Source organism: Macaca nemestrina, chromosome 1 (genome assembly GCF_043159975.1).
Source record: "Macaca nemestrina isolate mMacNem1 chromosome 1, mMacNem.hap1, whole genome shotgun sequence".
In the NCBI taxonomy this organism is placed as follows: Eukaryota; Metazoa; Chordata; class Mammalia; order Primates; family Cercopithecidae; genus Macaca; species Macaca nemestrina.
The window spans coordinates 208,069,453-208,089,847 of NC_092125.1; the positions used below are offsets into that span (position 1 = coordinate 208,069,453).

The 20,395-nt window shown below is 54.9% G+C and overlaps 1 protein-coding gene and 1 long non-coding RNA gene across 5 annotated transcripts; one reads left to right on the forward strand and one right to left on the reverse strand.

Annotated features, from left to right (window-relative positions):
• Positions 1 to 586: 586 nt before the first annotated feature.
• On the reverse strand, positions 587 to 14,676 carry LOC105494488 (exostosin like glycosyltransferase 1). 3 transcript variants are annotated; one of them, XM_011762941.3, is made up of 11 exons: positions 13,901 to 14,676; positions 8,041 to 8,134; positions 7,629 to 7,736; positions 6,736 to 6,855; positions 6,070 to 6,202; positions 5,770 to 5,876; positions 4,841 to 4,930; positions 4,012 to 4,098; positions 3,473 to 3,633; positions 2,022 to 2,190; positions 587 to 1,861 (listed from the first exon to the last, which is right to left on the reverse strand). In XM_011762941.3, exons 1-11 carry the CDS (start codon positions 14,674 to 14,676, stop codon positions 1,679 to 1,681), a joined length of 2,028 nt encoding a protein of 675 aa, XP_011761243.2. In that variant the 3' UTR covers positions 587 to 1,678. The 3 variants fall into 3 exon arrangements, with proteins under 3 accessions (XP_011761243.2, XP_011761245.2, XP_011761244.2); XM_011762943.3 differs by lacking the exon at positions 7,629 to 7,736; XM_011762942.3 differs by lacking the exon at positions 5,770 to 5,876 and having other exon boundaries at positions 6,070 to 6,219.
• LOC112428989 (uncharacterized) lies at positions 6,198 to 12,157 on the forward strand. 2 transcript variants are annotated; one of them, XR_003021070.2, is made up of 3 exons: positions 6,198 to 6,721; positions 9,204 to 9,290; positions 9,486 to 12,157. It is a non-coding gene; the product is annotated as an uncharacterized lncRNA (long non-coding RNA). The 2 variants fall into 2 exon arrangements; XR_003021071.2 differs by having other exon boundaries at positions 9,510 to 12,157.
• Positions 14,677 to 20,395: the final 5,719 nt, after the last annotated feature.

Genomic DNA, 20,395 nt, shown 5'->3' on the forward strand with positions numbered 1-20,395 from the left:
GGACCAGCAGTGCCTGGCCCATGGGCAAGGCCATGCCAAGGCAGTTCAGTGTCCTGGGTGTCACAGCTGTGACTGGAAAGGTGCCTCTTTCCCCTGGCTGGGCCTGGCACCCAGCGCCCTCCCCACCCTGGGAAGGCTGCCTGGGCCACAGCTGTATGCTTTCCCACTCACCCTCAGTTCTTGACTGCAGGCCAGACTGCCTCTCCCCCACCTCTTTAATTTCCACTCGCCCTGTACCTCCAGCATCTCACGGCACCACGCCTCCCGAGGGTAACCCACTCTGCCACTCAGCTGTGACTGGCTCTAGGGAGGACCTGAGTCATCCAGGGGCCCGCCGAGGTCAAGCTGGGGGGTGGGGGTGGAAGGCCTTGAAGAGGCCTAAGGGGACAGCATGTTCCTGCCAGTGAGACAGTCACGGGAGTTTCCAGAGCTGCGAGGCCATCAAAGCAGGAAAACACCTGACACCCTGGACCTGGGCTGGACCCACCACCCTCACCGTCTGGAGTCGCACGCGCTCCCAGGCGAGCCCTGGGCCCTGAGCCCCTCCCTCGAGCAGCTGCTGTAAGGGTATTTATAGCCTGGAGCGTGAGGGGGCAAGGACACGCACTTTATTTCGGAAGTGATAATTCCAGTTCCAGTTGGGTGAACCCCGGAGGACCTAGTGTCCCCTCCCTCACTCCATCCTCACCTATACCTCTGGGGACAGTACCCGCTCGCGCCCAGTCCACCTAGAAACAGTCCCTTCTTACTGAGTTCCAAGTGTGCAGGCCAAAGAGATGGGGCTGTTCTTCAGATTCCTCTTCCCAGCTTTCAGCCCCCGAGCTGCCCACAGCGCTCACCCTCCACATCCCGGCCGCCCTATGGCCATGGGAGTGACGAGTGCGGTGCAGCGCTGACCTCTAGTGGTCGGCGTCGGTAGTGCAAGGCAGGCGGCCAAGGCTGCGCCGCCGGCGCGCGCCGTACAGGGGCCGGCCACTTGTTCCCGTCCTGTTTCCTCGCCCACTCCTCGTTTACCCGCACCCCTCTGCGCCTTGGCTGAGGCTCAAGGATTGAACCTGACAACCTAGGCGTCTTTGGGTAGCTACCTTCCCGGGACTAGGAACCCTAGGAATGGGGTGGGGAGGCCGTTCCGTTTCTCCGCTCACCCTATCCCGCTGCCGCCCGCATAGGGCCAGGCACGCAGTTAATGTCTGCCATCCATCTATTCGTCAAATATTTGCGGCATATCTGCCTAGCCAGAGAGAAAAGGACATGAAAAGACCAGACCCCCGGGGCTCGCAAGCCAGTCCTGGGGCCTGACCATGCGGGAACCGCGGCAAACACTGGGCTGCGAAAGCGCTAAGGAGACCGAACCCATCGGGGGCGGGGAGGAGAGCCAGGCAATGTCCCTGGAGGAGGCAATGCTCTGAAAGACAAGCAGAAGTTAGCTGGGTGGAGAAGCGGAGAGCGGCACTCCGGGCGCGGGGCTGAGCCTGCACTGAGGCTCCGAGGCCGAGGGCGGGCGGGCGGGAGAAAGTAAGGCCACGCCCCCCTGTTGTGACTGGCCAACCGGGATCCGACGTGTGGGCCCGCTGGCTGCCATGATAGGTTCTGTGTCCCAAGGGCGGAGCCCGCAGGCAGGTGTCGCTTCCCCTGGGAGCTGGGCTAGGCCCTCCGTGGGGTCTCCGCGGGTCGCCCCCTAGGGCTTCTCCAGGCTGCGGTACTTCTTGCGCTGCACGGACACCGGGTCCTTAAACAGCACCGGGTCCAGACGCAGACGAGAGGACAGCAAGGGCATGTGGCCGAACGCTGCCGCTATCTGGTTGACGCAGTCGGGGGCTGGGGCCTGCGGCTTTGGCCTGGGCCCTGGGCCCCCAGAGGCCTAAGAGGGAAAGAAGCAATGGGTTAACAGGCTTCTCTACCCTTCCGAACTCCCCACGCCCGTGCAGCAAGAAAGACTGGAATTAGACAGTGAGAGGAAATCCTCCCCGCAACCCCTGCCCAATCCCCGCCATTTCCGACCAGTCCGCCTCAGCCCTCACCAGTGGAGCAGCCTCCTGGCGCTGCTTGCCATAGGGCACCTTGATAGGGGGCAGCTTGGTGACTGCCGCTACTAGGAAATTCATCAGGACGTCCACACAGGTGGGTGCCTCATCTGCCAGGGTCCTCAGAGCCTTGGGCAGGGAGTGGGTGAAGAGAGTGTGGTAATACCTGGGCAAAGGGAAAAGACAGGGAGAGGCTGCAGCCAAATTCATCCCCAGGCCCCATTCTCCTCCCTCCTGACCTCACCTCTCCCTTTGACCCCCATCCCCAAGCCTCTGAGCCTGGCTGCCTCAGAAAGCTCCCATCCCTGGCATGAACAGCTCTCCACTGTGCTGTGTGCCCCGTGGCTCATCTGCAGTCAGTGGTGTGTTCCCTGCCCTCTCCCTCACAGCTCCTTGGGGCACCCATCCTTGGGCTCTGAGCGCTGAACCCAGAGCCAGAATTAGATGGGTTCGGATCAGCTGGTTTCAAAGCCATCAAACATGGAAGCCCAAAGAACAGTTGTGGATGAACCAGGCTGGTACTGCTTCGGGTAAGTCTCACTTCACACGGCCCTCAGACAGGCCAGCCTCACCTCGCAGACATTAGGTTATTCACTAGTCTACTGAGAATTCCCTGCAGAACTCCTGAGTAATCTACAAGAGGTTCCAGGTTATGCATTTTTGATTTAAACATGTTTAAGGAACACCTCTAAAGAGGTCTTACAGAATTCAGTCCCTGCCCCAAGACCGGAGCACTTTGGGCAGCTTCTGGAAGGCCTGGGATGTTACCCAACTCATCACATCCACATTTATAAAGCATCAGTACTATTCTCTTTCTTTTTTTTTTTTTTTGAGACGGACTGTCGCCCAGGCTGGAGTGCAGTGGCCGGATCTCAGCTCACTGCAAGCTCCGCCTCCCGGGTTTGCGCCATTCTCCCACCTCAGCCTCCCCAGTAGCTGGGACTACAGGCGCCCTCCACCACGCCTGGCTATTTTTTTGTATTTTTTAGTAGAGACGGGGTTTCACAGTGTTAGCCAGGATAGTCTCGATCTCCTGACCTCGTGATCCGCCCGTCTCGGCCTCCCAAAGTGCTGGGATTACAGGCTTGAGCCACCGCGCCCGGCCAGTACTATTCTCTTGTCACCCCACCACCAGCAAACCCACACACTGCCCTTACTCACTGCATGGCTCTACTTAAAATAACAATAGCTACCATTTGTGGAACCTCTGTGCCAGGGACTTCATTTAATGTTCACACCAGCCCTGGGAGGTGAATCCATCCCATTTTACAGATGAGAAAACAAACTCGAGAGCAAGTGAGGAGATTTGCCCAGGATCCCACAGCTGGGAAGTGGCAGATCTGGGCCTTGAACCTGGATCCCTGGGGTCTAGGCTACCCTGCTCCATTCGGGGTGGGGGTCTCTGGTCTTCTGATCCTCTGATCCCTGGGCAGGGTGGGGGTCTGTACCTATGGTAGAAGGCGGCTGTGGTGAGAACCATGGAGAATTCGTTGGTCCTCTCAGCAGTGTAGCCCCAGCCACCATGGGCCTCATCCCAGAAATGGCTTGACGTCAGGAAGCCCACCATCCGCTCTGGGAAGCTCTGCCACACCACAAAGGCAAAGTCCACCTGGAGAGGGACTCAAGTGAGCTGTGAGGAGGGACCTCCTAAATGCCTAGAACATCCAGAGAGATGGAGGCAGGGCCAGCCTGGCTGAGGGGCCAGGGCAGGACTCAGGGGAGAGGAGGTGGGAGCCATGGCTTAGAATTGGCTGGAAGTGTGGCATGAAAGCTTCTAAGGGCCACAAAAACAACTTCTCAAAAGAGTCCGTGGAAAGCCTCAACGAGTCTCCTAAAGAGGAGGCTGCCTGGCTTGCTGGGGTGGTTTCAAATGCAAGAGGTTGGACCTCATGACCTGGGGTCCCCCCAACCCTGGGAACCTGAGGGGCTGCCGGGGCCCTCTGGCTGTGTCCACCCACACTGGGCTTCTCTTGGGCCCAGCCCTCACCTCACTTGTGGAAAGACTGCTGCGGGCATCAAGGCTGAGGATGGCATCTGTTCTGATGGTGCTGTATGGGAAGAAGCGATCACTAACCTGCAGGGAGAAGGGGGAGGAGGACTCAGTCACTGGAACCTTCCCCCTACCCCCATCCAATAAGTAGGAGCCAATCAGGCACAGTGTAGATGCCTGGGCCATGCATAAAGCCTCCCTGCAGGCACAGTGTAGACGCCTTGGCCTCAAATATGGCAAGCCAGTGCAGAGCTCGTTTTGGAACCTGGGCAACTCGTTTGACCTCTCTGGGTTTCAGTTTCCCCTTTGGTAAAATGGGGCAGTTGGTCTCTAGGGGCCCTTCCAATTTTGACATCTGGGGATTCCTCCATTGTCATACTGTCGCATCAACTGTGGGAGGAGTGTCAAACATCCCTCATTTGAAAGAAACAGATCTAGAGAGATGAAGGGACTTGCCCACAACCATGTGGCAGGCAGGTGGTTCACACCAACCATGGTTCCCAGGAGCCTCCCCTTCCTGGCCCAGTGTGCTGCCCTTGGTCCATATTTTCTTAAGATCCCAGGTTTCTCCTCTGTTCCTCATCTCAGATATCAGCACACTCCTCTGTCTTCCTGCATCACATAAGCCCCAGTGCTCTGGAAGCACAATTCACAGGGACCAGGGAGGGAAGAGAATCATTACTATTAGCCCTGCAGCTGAAACCTACTGTGTCATTCTTCAACTTCAACTGTGGCTCAGGCCCAAGTATTCATAAAACACCCATGGGTGCCCTCCCCCAGCCTCCAGCATAGGCCCACCCCTTTCATGGCCCTCCTCAGCCCTTACCTTCCTGTGCCCATCAATGACTGTCAAGGGCATGGCTGTCTCCGGCCAACTGGATGGGAGTGGCCTCTCATTACTCCAGAGAACCAAGATCTAGAGGATAGGGGGTTGTTCCTGAAGTCTGGGGTCTAGGGCAGAAGGCGGTTTGCAGGGGGTAGGAGTGATCTTTCTCAAGGTGGAAGAAGTTTGAGAAGTCAATTTTATAAGCTGCACATGGGAGAAGGGTTTAGTTGGATCCATGTTCCATTCATCACTGCTCTCTCCTTGCTTCTGGGCTTGTAGAAGGCAGGAATTCTGGTGACATGAGGGTAGTGACCTATGGCTTTAGAACTCAAGAGAGTTGTCTGTGGTAGTCCCTAGCCTGGGCCCTGACTCCGTGCTCCATCCCCATCTTTTCTCGAAGCCTTCATTCTCTTCCTCAGGCTCTTTTATGACTCCCAGCCCAGCTCAATGGCCTGTTTCGAGCCATCTCGTGTGCACCCTGGCTGAGCTAACTGCTTCACTTCCTCTGCAGGGACTCGTATGAGTCTATCTGTCTTCTCTAGAAGTAAGATTTGACAGTCTGTGTGCCAGAAAATGCTAACCCAGTCTGAATCTCTGGGCAGAATCCTTCCCTGCTTTTTCTCTGCTCAGCATGAAGCCCAGGACCGGACCTAGTGCTCAGAAAATGACTGCTGAGTAAAGGAATGAATGTTTCCTTCTCCAGCCTCCCCAAGAGACACCTGCTTTTCACATGGCTTCATCAATTTCCATGGGGAAAAGGCAACAGAATCTTGGGACTTACAGAAGAAGGCAGCAAGAACACTTGGAAATCGTCCCCATTCCTCCCCTCAAAATGAGTGGTCATCCTTGGGGTCTGGAAGTCTTCAGGGCCCTGCCCTGTCCTTGCCCCCACCCTGGATCCCAGGACTCCAGCTGGGAAGGGGGCAGACCTGGGCACAGTGCTGGGAGCCTGCCACCGCCTGGATGAGCTTCAGAGGGGGCTGACCTGGGGGCCCCACCCAGATCAGGGCGCTGAATCTGCCCTCAGGGCGGGAGCCTGGGGGAATGAGACACAGGCTATTAGGGTGGGAGGGAACAGAACCCCATGAAGAGCGACCTGAGTAGAGAATCCCGGGGGCCAGGAGAAATGTCAGGGCTTGGGAAGGGTCTTGGTGGGGCTCTCCAGATGAGGCTGGGGCAGCCCTAGGTAGAGCTGAGGGGACTTCAGGTTGTCCCATCCCAGGGCATACCCTGTTGCAGGTGGTAGAAGGGGAAGTCCTGGGGGCTTGTGGAAAAAGTAGACAGGGCCAGGAGTGCCCCCGGGGGGCTGTTCCACAGCAGTGAGGGGTGAGCTGATGTTCCAAAGATCCGGTCCTGAATAACCTGAAATGAGAGAGGAGCTGAGCAGAGCGAGTGGCCTGTGTGTCCATGGCCACACCTCCCCTTCCAGGCTCTGGGGAGGGTGGCAACTGCATCACCAGTCCTCTGGGGTCAGAAGCTGAGGTCTAGAGTACGGGGCACTCCATGATGTTGCTCCAGAGGTGGGAGATGGTGGCAGGGTCACTGCTTCCCCTCCCTTCCTCACTCATGACAAATGTCACTAACGGGTCATGACACTTTTCAGGACTCAGAATCCCTCCAAACATAGCACCCCAGGCAGCTGTCAGTGGTCAATTGGCATTGGCACGTGCTTTGAAATCTATTTGCTACAGCGGTCTTCTCTACAGATGGGGAAACTGAGGCCAAGATTGGAGAAGAAACTTGCCCCAAATCTCACAGCCAAGTCTCAGATTCATCCCAGGACCATCTTCAAGGAGTGGGGGTGTCCCCGAACACTGGGACAGAGAAGTATGGAGAGGTGACAGGGATGGAGCAGGAGTCAAGGGCCAGGACCCCCATCAGGTGAGCCCCCTCACCTCCAGAGTGGTATGGATAACCTTCTCCACCGAGGAGAAGTAGGCATCCCATAGAAACTGGGTCTGCTGACGCAGGGCGAGGACCCGTGCAGGGGACATCTCCTGGAGGGCAGCCAGGACCTGGGGCAGAGAGAGATAAAAGTGCCAGATAATAGAGCAATTTTGAGCCCAGGAAGTTGAGGCTGCAGTGAGCCATATTTATGCCACTGCACTCCAGCCCGAGCAACAGAGCAAGACCCTATCTCAAAAAAAAAAAAAAAGAAGAAGCAGCAGCGTTCAGGGGTCACACAGAGTTGGGCCTGAATGCCATTTGGTAACCATGTGACTGTGGTCGAGCTGTTTAACCTCTCTGAGTATTTGCTCATTAATTGCTTAGTACATTGTAGAGGCTCAATAAATAAATGGTAATTACTATTAACCCCCTCTACCATTCTCAGGGGATTCAAGGCAGGTCACACATGTATTTTTCAGAGCTGGACAGAATTCGTTTCATCAGATGGAAGTCTCCATGCGTTTTGCTTTCCCACTCCAGTCCCCATGGAGGCGCTCTGAGTCTGAATTGTTTTGTAGCCTTCCCCTAAATTGGTATTTAAGCAGTCACAGGCCATTGGAGCTGGGCCCATGGGGATTGTCTGGTCTAGCTCATCCTGTTGTGGAGATGGGAAAACTGAGGCTGCAAGAGGATCAGGACTTGCTTTCAGAGCCCTTAGGAATCTCTAGCTCCATCGGATCCTCTGGGAGCCCCAGAGGGGAGACTTGGTGCTGGGAGAAATTCATCAGTATCCATACAAGGCAGATAGGAATGAGGACTGAGGCCAGCCTCGATTCAGGATTCTGGGTCCCTCCCCTGTCCTGGGTCCAGTTCCCACCCTGTGGGCAGGGCTCTGAGCTACCTGAAGCGGGAGCCTCTCATCAGCTACGATGGCTGCCTTGGTCCAGTCGATGACCTCGGAGAAGGGCAGCTCCCAGCGGGGGCTGAGAAGCACTGGGATGCAGCCGGCCTGGGGGGCGGGGAGGTCACTGGGGAGCCCAGCCCCACCCTGCACATACTCACCCCCCACCCAGTTCCAAGTCAGTAACTGCTGCTATTGGGGGGAAGGGGCAAAGAGGACAGGAACATGGGGTGTCTCAGGGAAGAGAGGTTATGGTTGTTCTGCAGAGTGTGCAGTGAATGGGGACGCAGGCACACCTGAGTCCAGGAGTAAAGGAGCAGGCAGCTCACTGCCCCTTCTCATTGGCCTGGACCCAGCCAGCTCGTGAGTGCTGGGGGACAGAGGACAGGTGATGCTCAAATTGGGGTTGTACCTGCAGGGCTTGGAGGAAGCGCGAGGCAGCTTCTGGACGGTGTCCAGAGATGAGGCAGAAGGTGGCATTGGGCAGAGTCTCCCCGCGCTGGGTCCTAAAGAGGCACACAGGAAGGTCCCGGTACACATGAGCTTAGACAGTGCCCTTCGCCCCACCGGGCTCCCTCAATGGGAGCACCCCACACCCCTGCACCCCACACCCACACTCCCAAATGTGCAAACCCACTCATGCATATGCACAGTCGCACACTGACACACTAACACAAACACAAGCCTCACACCGGCCACGCGTCTGTGGTTGGAATAGGAGGCAGGAGCCCTGCATTCTAGCTCTGCCTCTTCCCTCAGTGGCTTTAGAAACCTCCCTTGCCTTTCTCTGACCTCAGTTTCCTCATCTGTAAAATGGGAGGCAGAGGGCGCTGATGTTTCCAAGGCCCTGCCTGACTTAGACATGCACGTCTGCCCTCCCCAACTCGGCCACAGGCAGACTTTCAGCACCCCTTGCCTGCGTGGCCTCTGAGCCCAGCCCTCCCCAACGCTGAAAGCCAGGCCCAAGAAAGGCTCCTCTGTCATGAGGTGGGCTGGGCCCCCAGCCTGGAACCACACAGGAAGCTGCTGCCCAGAGGCCCCCTGGCCCAGAGGACAGGCTTCCTCTGTTCCTCCCACCTACCCCCCCACCGCCACAGCCCAGGGCCACACTCAGGCTGTGTGTGCCTATGGGGGAGGGCAGGAGTCCCAGCCTCCTCAGAGCCACCCCCAGCAATTGTCCACCCAGGGGACCATCGCCTGTGACCCAGTCAGGGGAGGGATAAAGGGAGGGACCAAGACACAGGCCTGCTCAGTGTGGGACTCATGACTATGGCTCTCAGGGTCCTAGGACCCTCCTCAGTTACAGCCTGCTTGACTCTGAGCCTGAACCTCCAAGAAGCAGACCTGGGAGTACTTAGGCAGCCTCGGGGCCATGCCCCATTGAACAGATGGGGAAACTGAGGCCCAGAGAGACCCAAGGACCGGCTCAGGGTCACAGATAGGGTTGGGGTGGAGCTGGGACTAGAGCAGAGATGTGCCAGCTCCTGACTCCAAGTTACCTGAACCACCCCAGAGCTGCTGCTTTAGGGGTCTCCCGGGGACCCCAGCCTTCTTTCTCCTCCCTCCATGCTTAAGTGTCCAGTAGGCCCTCCCTGGAAGAAGCCACAAGTAACCACCAGGACACCCTTCACCTCATTAAAAGCCACAGCAGAAGCCAACCAGGTACAGCCCCCTTCACCCCCAAGTCAACCTCTAAGGAACTGAAAACCTCTAGGTTAAGGCTGAATAAACTGCACCACTGAGCCTTAACCTCCCTTGATCCTCTGTGCCTTTAAGATCTCTTCTCCCTCACACTGGAGGGCCCCTCCCTGCCTTGTCAGCCTGAGGAAGTCCTCCTACTCATCTTTTTCTTCTCAGACAAGCTCTTGTTCTGTCACCCAGCCTGGAGTACAGTGGTGCCATGACAGCTCACTGCAGCTTTGACTTCCCGGGATCCAGCAATTCTCCTGCCTCAGCCTCTTGAGTAGCTGGGACTACAGGCATGTGCTACAGTGTGTGTTTTTCTTTTTTTTTTTTTTTTTTTTTTTGTAGAGATGGGGTCTCTCTGTGTTGCCCAGGCTGTCTCATACTCCTGGCCTCAAGTGATCCTCCTACCTTAGTCTCCCAAAGTGTTGAGATTACAGATATAAGCCACCACACCTGGCCTTTTCCTATACTGTCTTAATGTCTAAGCTGAAACATCACCTTCTCTGGGAAACCCTCCTTGATGTCTCCAGAGATGGTTCTCTCTGCTCCCGCCTCCCGGTGGACTGCAGTAGTAATGATCCAAGCTAACCTATATTGAGTATGTACTTTGCTCCAGGCACTGTTTTAAGTGCTTTACATGTATTAACTCAGTTCATTCTCACAGCACCTCTATGAGATAGGAGGGGAGGTATGCACTGTTATTATCTCATTTTACAGATGAGAAAACTGAAACCCAAAGAGGTCACACAGCTCTTGAGTAGAGGAGCCAGGTAGGCAGCCAGTGCAGCCTCTCTCTGCTTAACAATGTCAAACAATCGACTTGCCTGTCTCTCCTACAAGGCTGAGCTCCTTGAGGATGGGGCTGTACCTCCCTCATCTCAGCATGCCCAGGGCCTAGCAGAGTGCCTGGTGGAGAATGGCAGCTCAGTGGGTGCTGCCGAATGCTCAGTGTGACACTAGGGAATAGATCTGGGACCAAGAGACCAGGCATCTGGGGGGTCAATTTCAGCAGAAATTCTAGTGATGGAGCTGGCTGAGAGTGCAGCCAGTGGGTGGTCTTTGGAGGTGGTGAGTTCCCCATCAGTAAAGGTAAATAAGTAGAGTCTGGATGAGCACCTTTGGCGGGGAACAGGGAGTGTGTTACAGAGGAAACTTGTGCATCTATGTGGTGACCACTGAAGAAGTCTTAGGCTTCTGTGACCACGTAAGGTACCCGTCATAGACTCAGGGCCTCAGTACCCAAGGGTGGTCAGTGTGGCTGTGCCCATGGCCTCAGTGCTCTACTAGGGCCTGGCCATAGGCAAGGCCACATTGTGACTTCCATGTGCCCTAGGCACGTTGGCCTTCACAGTCCCTCCTGCCATAAAAAAAATATAGTTGATAACTGTGTTGGTATAAAAACAAGCAATATTGTATATTAAAACATTTTCTGCTGGGCACCGTGGCTCACGCCTGTAATCTCAGCACTTTGGGAGGCTGAGGCAGGCGGATCATTTGAAGTCAGGAGTTTGAGACCAGCCTGACCAACATGGTGAAACCCTATCTCTACTAAAAATACAAAAATTAGCTGGGCGTAGTGGCGTGTGCCTGTAATCCCAGCTACTCCGGAGGCTGAGGCAGGAGAATTGCTTGAACCCAGGAAGTGGAGGTTGCAGTGAGCCAAGATTGTGTCATTGCACTCCAGCCTGGGTGACAGAGCAAGACTTCATCTCAAAAAAAAAAAAAAGTTTTTTTCTTCTACCTGAAAGTTCTTTTTTTTTTTTTTTTTTTTTTTTTTTTTTTTTTTTTTTGAGCCAGGGTCTCTCTCACTCTGCTGCCCAGGCTGGAGTGCAGTGGCATGATCTCACTGCAGTCTTGACCCCCTGGGCTCAAGCACTCCTCTCACCTCAGCCTCCCAAGTAGTGGGACTACAGGCTTGCACTACCACACTCAGCTAATGTTTATAATTTTTCGTAGAGACAGGGTCTCACTATGTTGCCTAAGCTCAGGCGATCCAACCGCCTCAGCCTCCCAAAGTGCTGGGATCACAGGCGTGAGCCACTGTACCCAGCCCTGATTTTCAAAAAATGAAAATGTTTTCACGAGCCTATAAAAGTATCATGGGCCCTAGGTACTGACTGCGCCCCTTGCTCCCAATGGATACAGCCTGGGGGACTTTAAAGCATGCATCAAATTTATGTTAAAAAATGGGGGAGAATATACATATTGCTTGTACACATGCAGAGTTTCTCAGAAAAGACACATAAGAAACTGGAAGCGGTGTTTGGCTCCAGGCAGGAAAACTGGGTGGCCGGGAGACAGGGATAGAAGGGAGGCTTTTCACTCTATGCCCTTTTGTGCCTTTGGAATTTTGTACCATGTGAATGAATTACCTATTCATAAAAATGAATAAATAACAATTTGAATGGGTGGAGATTTATTCCAAAGCAACAAGAGACCGTTCAACCAAGGTGGAAAAACATGGGCTTTGGAGCCAGAAGTACAGGGCTGAATCCCAACTCCACTGTTTCCAAGCGCCTGATTAGAAAAGTGAGGGGCCCATGGAGAACAGGGAACCTTGTCACCCTGGGCTACTCCACTCTCTGGGCCTCAGTTTTCCGTTCCCTGAAATGGAGATAATAATACCTCCCTTGAAGGGTGCATGACAGGATCAGCAGTGACTTAGGTAAAGTGCCTGGCACAGCACCTGGCCCAAGCCAGGCACTCCTCAAATGTAGCCTCCTCCCCTCCCGAGCTCGCCCGGCTGAGTGAATGTGGGGCGGTGGCAGGAACTGTGAATGGCCTCTTTCTCTGGCGGGCACTTGTTTATTCAAGCTATCTCTCTCATTCTGTCCCTACACTGTCTGGCCCAGGCAGCTGCCTGGCACTTCGGAGAAAGTGAGGCTCAAGCCACTCCAGAGATGACAAGTCCTATCACCTTCAGGGAGGCTGAGGCCAAAGACCACACTTGAAGGTCAGAGGACAAGGCTGCCAAGCTTCGCCCCTGGGAAATAAAACTTATCAAAAATGCTACTCAGAGGGTGACCCACGCTAATTAGAAAACTGTGGGTGGCTCTGGCCAATTTCAGATCCATTAGTAAACAGTTAATGAGCGCCTACCTGCTGCACGCAGTTCTCTAACTTCCAGTTTCTCAAAGAAGTTCAGACTGAAATCACTTTCAGGTTCATCAACAATGAACTGTGCTTAGCGGTAACTAAAGTCAGCTGAAAAAAGAACTGCCTGCAAGCAAGAGTACCTGAGTGCCTCATCAGAAAAGTGAGGGAGGGCATGGCAAAGGGAGAGCCTTGTTGCCCAAAATGAGCTTCTGCCTGAGCTCTGAGCTGCAGGGGCTTGAGTGAGATCCCTGATTTTTCAGGCTCCCACCCTGGAGACCATTAGGGATGCGTCCCGGCAGAAGGACCCTGGGGCTGACCGGGACAAGTCCATTCTGACTCCTGGCTGTGAGGGCTGCCTGTACCTTCAGGAGGTGGAAGGATCCCATTCCCACAAGAGCCCTTTGGCTGAGAGAAGTCCCGGGAGCCCCAAGCAGAGGCAAGAATTCCTGGGAGGGAGTGGAGCTCAAAATAGCTGATGTTGTTCCAGCAGAGAACAGAGAGAGAGACCTGAGGGAGGAGCAAAGGGAGGATACCAGAGTGACAGTTCCCTACTCAGGTCTGACCCAGGAGGGGCGGGATTCAGAAGGAATCCTCTGCCACCGGGGCCCTGGACAGCCTCGGAAGGACTCTCATTCTTGCCTGTCCAGCTAGCCTTTGGAGGCTGCTGGCCTGCTGGGGACACAGAGGGGTTAGAGTACTTAGGGGCTAACCATCACCTGAGGCGCATCACCCCAACTAGCCCAGGTGGAAACGAGTTTCCGCACAAGCTCACCACGTCCCACAGGCCCCCAGCCCCTTATATGTCAAGGGCCTCTCACTGGCAGGAAATTCTTCTTTAGACCTGACCTACGTCATATTTGCTATAACCAAAGGCTGTTTCCTTGAGAGGTTAATCCCCAAAATTAGACACAGGAGCAGCTTCCAGCTGTGACTGCGAGGCCCCTCTGAAGCATTTGATGAGGTTGATCATAAACTTCTGCTTAAAACTCAGAATTCTCATACTGAAGGCTTTGGAGATAGGCAATTCTGGATCAAAATACTGGCTCTTTCCGGCTGGGTGGCCTCAGAAAAATTGCTTAACCTGTCTGAGCTTTCGTGTCTGGTACACAAACACTTAAATGCTAACAACTAGCGTATTTTATTATAATCATTATTTATAAAAGTGCTTAGCACAGAGTAAAGCACTATACAAGTGTATGTGGGGAAAAAAATATTAGGGCAGGAGGTTTGGAATGAGTCGTGTTTTATGTTTTGAAAGACCCCCAGGGGAAAATTCCAAAACCTACCTTAGACACCCCTTGTGTCAAGTCCCCATCTTAATGGAAGTGCTCTCTGCCATCTAACTTGGCTCCCACCTGCTGCAGCTGAGGCCTAAGTCTGCCAGGACTACCTGGTTCTCCCATCTCAGTTCTGTCTTCTACCCTGGTCTCTGGGCTTGTGTCTATTCCAGCCCCCTCCCATCCAGCCCCCAAGGCAAAAGGTTCACTTACTGCCCAGGTCCAGGGTCTTGCTCACAGCGTGCATCCCAGGGGCAGGCAGAGGAGCCGGTGTCTGCTGTGCGCCACCCACCCCTCTCCTCTTCCAGGGCTAGCAGGGCTATCCCGGGCTGGGGGCTGTGTTGCTGCAGCTGGCCAGGAGCCCCACCTCGCAACGGGTGGGCTTCAGGGAGAAAAGGGAGGGCCACATCAAAGCCAGGCCGGAAGGAGTCCACTGTGGGGCTGGCCTCAGCTACCATAGCCTGTCCCAGCTGGAAGGTCTTGGGGCAGGGAGCTGGGTGGAGACGGAGGACCAGATGGTTCCTGCCCCTGTTCCATTGCAGAGGCATTGAGCTGCACTCTCCAGTCTGGGCATCCAGGCTGAGGAGGAGAAGGAGGCAGGCCCCAGCAGGGCTGAATGTGTGGAAGCGAGAGCCCTCAATGGAAGCCAGGATCCTGTGATGAGTCTCAGAGATCGGTCCAGAAGCTGGGTACACGAATACCTTAAGGCCATCGCCCCTGCACTTCGAGGTGTCAAAGCAGGCTCCCCAGTTGCAGCTGCCACCATGAGGGGCTTGAGGTGAAGCGGCATCTTCTGGGAGCTCTCCAGCCTGGGAGAAGCTCTGCAGGAGCTCTGCGTCCAGCCAGCGCGGCCAGCCTTGGGGAGCCCCAGGCCGAGGTCTGGGAGGCAATGCCAGGTGGAGAAGGGAGAAGCCTCCCAGCAGGACAAGCAGGAGCCAGGAGGCTGACAGTGCCAGCCAGAGGGACTTTCTTCTCCTCCACGACTGCATGTGGCCACCCACAGTTAGGGCTGGGGAAGCTGGGAGGCCTCTGCCAGCAAGCAGGAAGAGCAGGGCCTGGGGCGGGCGACTAGAGCTGGGACCCACCTGCTAGTCCTGCCCTCTCATTGTACAGATGGGAAGACTGAGGCCCATTGAGACCAGGCTGCCTGTCTAAGGTCAGACAGTGAGTCACCAGCCAGGCAGGAGGAGGCCAGGTGGGACCCAGCTTGCTGGCCTGGCCCCCCTGCCCTCAGGACACTGCCTTCTTGGTTTAGACAACCAAGCCAGCCTTTGCCCTCCCAGCAGGGGCCCCTGCCCCTGGGCACTGCTCTGGCTGACACAACCCCGGTCCAGAATGCAGGGCCGTGTCCCCCTGACCTCCTGGCTGCACCCCTTGACCTTGCCCTCAACTGAGAGGAAGGCTGTCTGCCAGGCCATGGGGACCAGTCAGAGCTCCCACAAGGGGCGGCTTGGCCAGGGACGGGCTGGAGGGAGCTGGGCTGGTCTTCCCGCTCCTCCCCTTGCCTGAGCAGCCCTGGCTGCCCCTGTGCCCGCTGGCAGACACTCCTGGACTGTGGCCCCTGTGGCTGGAGCTAAAATTAGACCCTGCATCCCATGTGGATCATCGGAGTCAGCTGAGGTCACAGCCTGGGTGCAGCCAGTGTCCCCCGCCTTGGATGGCCAGGCGGGTTCAGGGTCCTGGTCCCCATCAACTCTGCCGCTGCACCAGCTCAGGAAGTGCAGCCCCTCTTCCCCGCAGCCCAGCAGCTGCCCTGCACCATCTGGCTTGGAGCTATCACAGTGCAGGGGCCAGGGCCGCTGTGCCAAGCCCCCCAAACCCTACGGTGTCTTCTCCCGTCCCTCTCCAGTCGGCATCTGGCCCATCTAGATCTCTTTCCTTAGCAGCAGCCTGGCTCCTCCCCTGCCAGCCCTGATTCGCTCCTGGCTGGGAGGCAGGGTCTCCATTTAACCCCTTTCAAACCAGTTTCCTCAACTGCTTATCAAACCATCAAGTACCACAACTCACAGCTGGCCATGAGCTAGCACAGCCTCTGTCTCTCAGTCCTCCAGCCACCCTCCAAGGCAGAGATTTACCTGTCATTTCTTACAGATAAGGAAAGCTCAGAGAGGGGGCGAACTCTTCCTAAGGTGACTCAGCTAAGAAGTGGCAGGGTGGGGATTTGAATCCTGAGCTCCTGATCGTCGGCCACCCCAGCTGTGGGCCCCGTGGCTAGAGCAAAAACTAGACTCTGCACCTGCTGTGGGCCATCAGAGTCAGTGGAGGCCAGAACCTGGGTGTAAGGAATCTCCGAATCAGCAGATGAGAAGGTCAACAGATGAGATGAGTGAGGAATTAAGGGATGGGGGTGGTGGAATTGGGTAAGGTGTCCCCTACTGTCCCCAGGATCGGTCTCTTTTCCTTCAGCAGCCCCAGCCCCGATCTCCTCCAATTCCCAGCCTTTTACTCCAGTCCTTATGGAAAGTTCTTCCTGCACTTGACTCTCCATTAGTCCAGACCCCATGCAGGGATTTCCCTGGTCAGTGCCCTGTGAGGGGAGTCAGGAGTGGGTGATGTCAGCCACTGAGGAATCTCTGGGGTGATGGGGGAGACACACTCTGGCCACGAGGAGTCCTGGGCTGATGAGGGAAGGCACAGGGAGTCGGCAGACTTGAGTGGGCTCTGCCTCTTCTCCTGACTGCCTCGGGAGTGTGGGGCCTCTGTCCCCTTATCTCTGGGATGGGCATAATCTCAGCCAGGAATGGGTTGCCAGGTTGACCCAGGCCTGTCCCCTGGGGTCCCTCAACAAGGGGTGGCCTCCTTTCCCCTGCGTGCCTCCCCTTGATCTTGGAGGGCTGCTGATCAGATGAGGGAGCTGCCATGGGACTTTTTACCCTCGATGAGCGGCCAGCCTGAGACTGTTCTAAAAATGGCCCACAAAGGGGACACTGAGCTCTTGGCACTAACCGCTCAGCCACTCAGTAATGAACTGTGGCTCCTGCACACCTCAGTTTTCCCATGCTGAGAGGCACCCACACAGGCCACTGGCTGCTCCTGCTTCACATGCCCCCCTCCTCTCACTGTGCCCAGCCAACGCCTCATCCTGCAGGAGTCAGCTGAAAGCTTCCTTCCCACAGGAAGCTTCTCCAATGCTCCCCAGGCTGGGTTAGAGCCCCCCTCTAGGTCCTCATGCCATTCCTTTATCCCTCTATCCCCATACACAGTCATCCATTCATCTAACAAACACTATGAGTGTTGAATATGGGCCAGGTTCTGAGCTAGGCCAGGGGACACGGCCCTGAGTAAGAGTAATCATAGCTGACACTCATTGCACTTACCCTGTGCCAAGCATCTCTCGTTTGTATTAGCTCATTTCATCCTTGCCCCAACCCTAGGAGGGAGAAACTGTGATGATCCACATTTTACAGTTGAGAAAGCTTGAGGCCCAAGGAGCTTAAGTAATTTGCCTAAATTCCCGTGACTTAGCCAGGACTTGGACCCAGGTAGTACACTCCTGTAACCACTGTACCATTCCAGCTCCCAACAGGGAGGGAGACAGACGCGTCCCCACCCTCCAGAGCTCACTGTCCTGGAGAAGACAATTACAGAACTAGGCAATTGCAGGCAATTACAGAATGAGGGGAGGGTACCCTGAGAGTACACAGAGGGGCTGCCCAGCCCAGGGGGCCAGAGAAGGCTTCTGAGGAAGTGATACCTACCCTAAGACCTGAAAGAGAGCAATCTGGTTTGTAGAAAAATCCTGTGGCTGGCTGTCTGGGGACAGACAGGAAATGGCAGGATTGGATGCAGGGACAGCTTTTTGACTGGTCTGTCACCCCACAAGTCTCTCATTCATTCAACGGCTATTTAATGAACCCCTACTGTGGGGCCAGGCAGGTCTTAAGGGCAGTGAGCAAAGCAGAAAAAATCTTGCCCTCCTGGCACTTACCCTCCAGGGAGGGGAAATAGGCAATAAACAAAATGAATAAATATCTTATGCTATTTGACAATAACTGCTGGGGAGATGGGATGGGTTGCAACGTTAGACAGAAACACAGGAGGCCTCATCAAAAAGCTGGTATTTGTGGCCTGGTACGGTAGCTCACATTTGTAATCTCAGCACTTTGGGAGGCTGAGGTGTGCAGATCACTTGAGGCCAAGAGTTCGAGACCAGCCTGGCCAACAAAGCAAGACCCCATCTCTACTAAAAATACAAAAATTAGCCCAGCGTGGTGGCGCATGCCTATAATCCCAGCTACTTGGGAGGCTGAGACATGAGAATTGCTTGAACCCAGGAGGCGGAGGTCACAGTGAGCCGAGATCACGCCACTATACTCCAGCCTGGGCAACAGAGCGAGTCTGCCTCAAAAAACAAAACAAAACAAAACAAAACTGGCATTTGTGTAAATTTCTGAGAAGGTGAGGGAGTGAGTGAAGAAGTATATTTCTAGTGGAAAATAGCTCCAGGCAAGAGGAACAGCCGGGCCACAGGTTCTGAGGCAGGAGTGTGCCTGCCGCGTGATGGGTACGCTCTGACCTTGTTTTCACAGCACGACTCAGGCTCCAGGGAAGAGGCTGGCTGTAGGATCAGGGACACCAGCTGTGAGCCCTGCTGGGCCAGGCTGTAGTGCAAGTGAGCCACGGCGATGACTGGGACCAGAATGGCGGGCTGGGATGAATGAGAAGTAGTTGGATTCTGGGTATATTTTAAGCCAGGACAAATTGCTGATAGATTAGATGTGAGGTCCGGCCTGCACCACAGCCAGGGTGGAGTTGTCATTAACTGAGATGGGGAAAACTGAGGGGAACAGTTTTGGGGAAGAAGCTCAGGAGTCTGTTCTCATACATCCTTCTCATCCCCAGCAATAATAAAATAAATGTCCAGGCTGGGCACAGTGGTTCACACCTGTGATCCTAGCATTTTGGGAGGCTTAGGCAGGAGGATCCTTTGAGCCCAGGAGTTTGAAACCAGCCTGGGCAACATAGAAAGTCTTCGTCTCCACAAAAAAAAAAAAAAAAAAATTTAATTGGAACTGGTGGCTCATGCCTGTAATCCCAGCTACTTGGGAGGTTGAGGTAGGAGGATTGCTTGACCCCAGGAATTTTAGGCTGCAATGAACTATGGGCGCCACTGCATTCCAGCCTGGGCACAAGAGGAAGACCCCATCTTTAAATATATAAAACAAATATAAATAAATAAATAAGCCAGGCATGGTGGCATGCACCTGCAGTCCCAGCTACTCAGGAGGCTGAGGTTGGAACGTCAGCGGGAGGATCTCTTGAGCCCAGGAGTTTGAGATCAGCCTAGGCAACATACAAGACTGTCTTTATTTTTTTAAGGATATATATATATATCTCCAACAAATACTTGTTGAATGAGTGAAGGAATGGAGGGATGGACAAAGCTGAGATGGCTAGAAAGCCAAGCCCAGCTGGTTTGGGGTTTGGAAGAATACCTAATCCCGTTCTATTAATAGCTCTATGCGTCCCCCACCCCAGCCCTGGGCTCCCTGGCTGGCTCCTGCCCATGCCCATATTTGTGCACATACTTAAGCCTTCTCCTACCTTCATCCCTGTGGAGGAAGCTCTCAGGCCAGCTGGAACCTGGACTTGTCTAGCCTGCGATTCACATGGTTGCCCTGGGGCTTGGATGGAGGAAGAGAAGGCAGGGGCATCCTGGCAGGCAGGACTGAGGTCAGGGATCTGCCAGGGGCCTCCATCGGGCTTTTCAGTGCTCAAAAAGGCCACCAGGAGCCCCCATCCTATTCCTGAGCTCTGATCAATGGGACAGAAACGAACACTTTGGGCGATGGGAATGAGCCAGAGCAGGAAGGAGAGGATAGCACTGAAGGGGAGGAGAGGGCCTGGCCTCGGGTGCAATGGAAGAGGCTTCCTGGAGGAGGCAGAGGACTTGTCTCTTACAGCACAGGGTCGAAGCAGGCATTTGTGTGAATTTGAGGACACAGATGCCTCTGGAGGCATCTTGGAGCTCTGAGCACTGCAGCTTGTGTCACAGCTGTGGTGGTGTCACAGCTGCCTGGAGGCTGCCTGGACATAGGGGTGCTTCCTGCCTGAAGCACCAGGTGTCATATTGGCTAGGACGCCCAGGCAGAAAATGGGAGCTAACAGTACCATGTTTCACCCGAAGCGTTTCCTCTCTGCACCCTCCTTGGCCTTCCTTCCTTCCCTCCCTCCCGCTTCAGGCTGGGCCTGAAATCTCCGGAAGGAATGGCTTTGGTCCTCAGAGGAAGGGACTCAGCACTGTGAGTGCTGTGGTTAAGAGCACAGCTCAAGTGCTCTCAACAAGCCGTGTGTTCCTGTGGAGTTGCTTCACCTCTCTGTGCTTCTGTTTCCTATCAGCAAAATGGGGATGCTAATAATAGCTCCTTCCCTGAAGGCTTGCTGGGAAGGAGATTAAAGAAATGAGGTAGTGAGTGTGTAGCATTCAGCACACCATGCCTGGTGTGGAGCAGGCGCCTAGCAAATGGCATCCTTTTGTCCCTCCTCAGACCTAGGGAGGTGAGGTGACTTGCCCAAGGGGTGCCGAGGTATCCATCTGGGTGGATCCAGACCAAGACTTGGGCTTCCCCCTCCCTGTTTCTCTTGCTGCACCTCCACCTCCATTCAGGAAGAAAGAAGATACTTGGACTCCAGGAAATGATCACCGTGGAAACCCATCTGCTGCTTCTTGTCTACGGCTGTTTGTTCCTGCAGCTCTGGGCTGCCTGA

Coding starts and splice junctions, on each gene's coding strand:
- LOC105494488 (XM_011762941.3), bottom strand. CDS start 14,676: ATGCAGTCGTGGAGGAGAAGAAAGTCCCTCTGGCTGGCACTGTCAGCC. Junction 8,135..13,900: donor CAAGACCCTGGACCTGGGCA/GTAAGTGAACCT, acceptor GTGCCTCTTTAG/GACCCAGCGCGGGGAGACTC. Junction 4,931..5,769: donor GCTCCCAGCACTGTGCCCAG/GTCTGCCCCCTT, acceptor CCTATCCTCTAG/ATCTTGGTTCTCTGGAGTAA.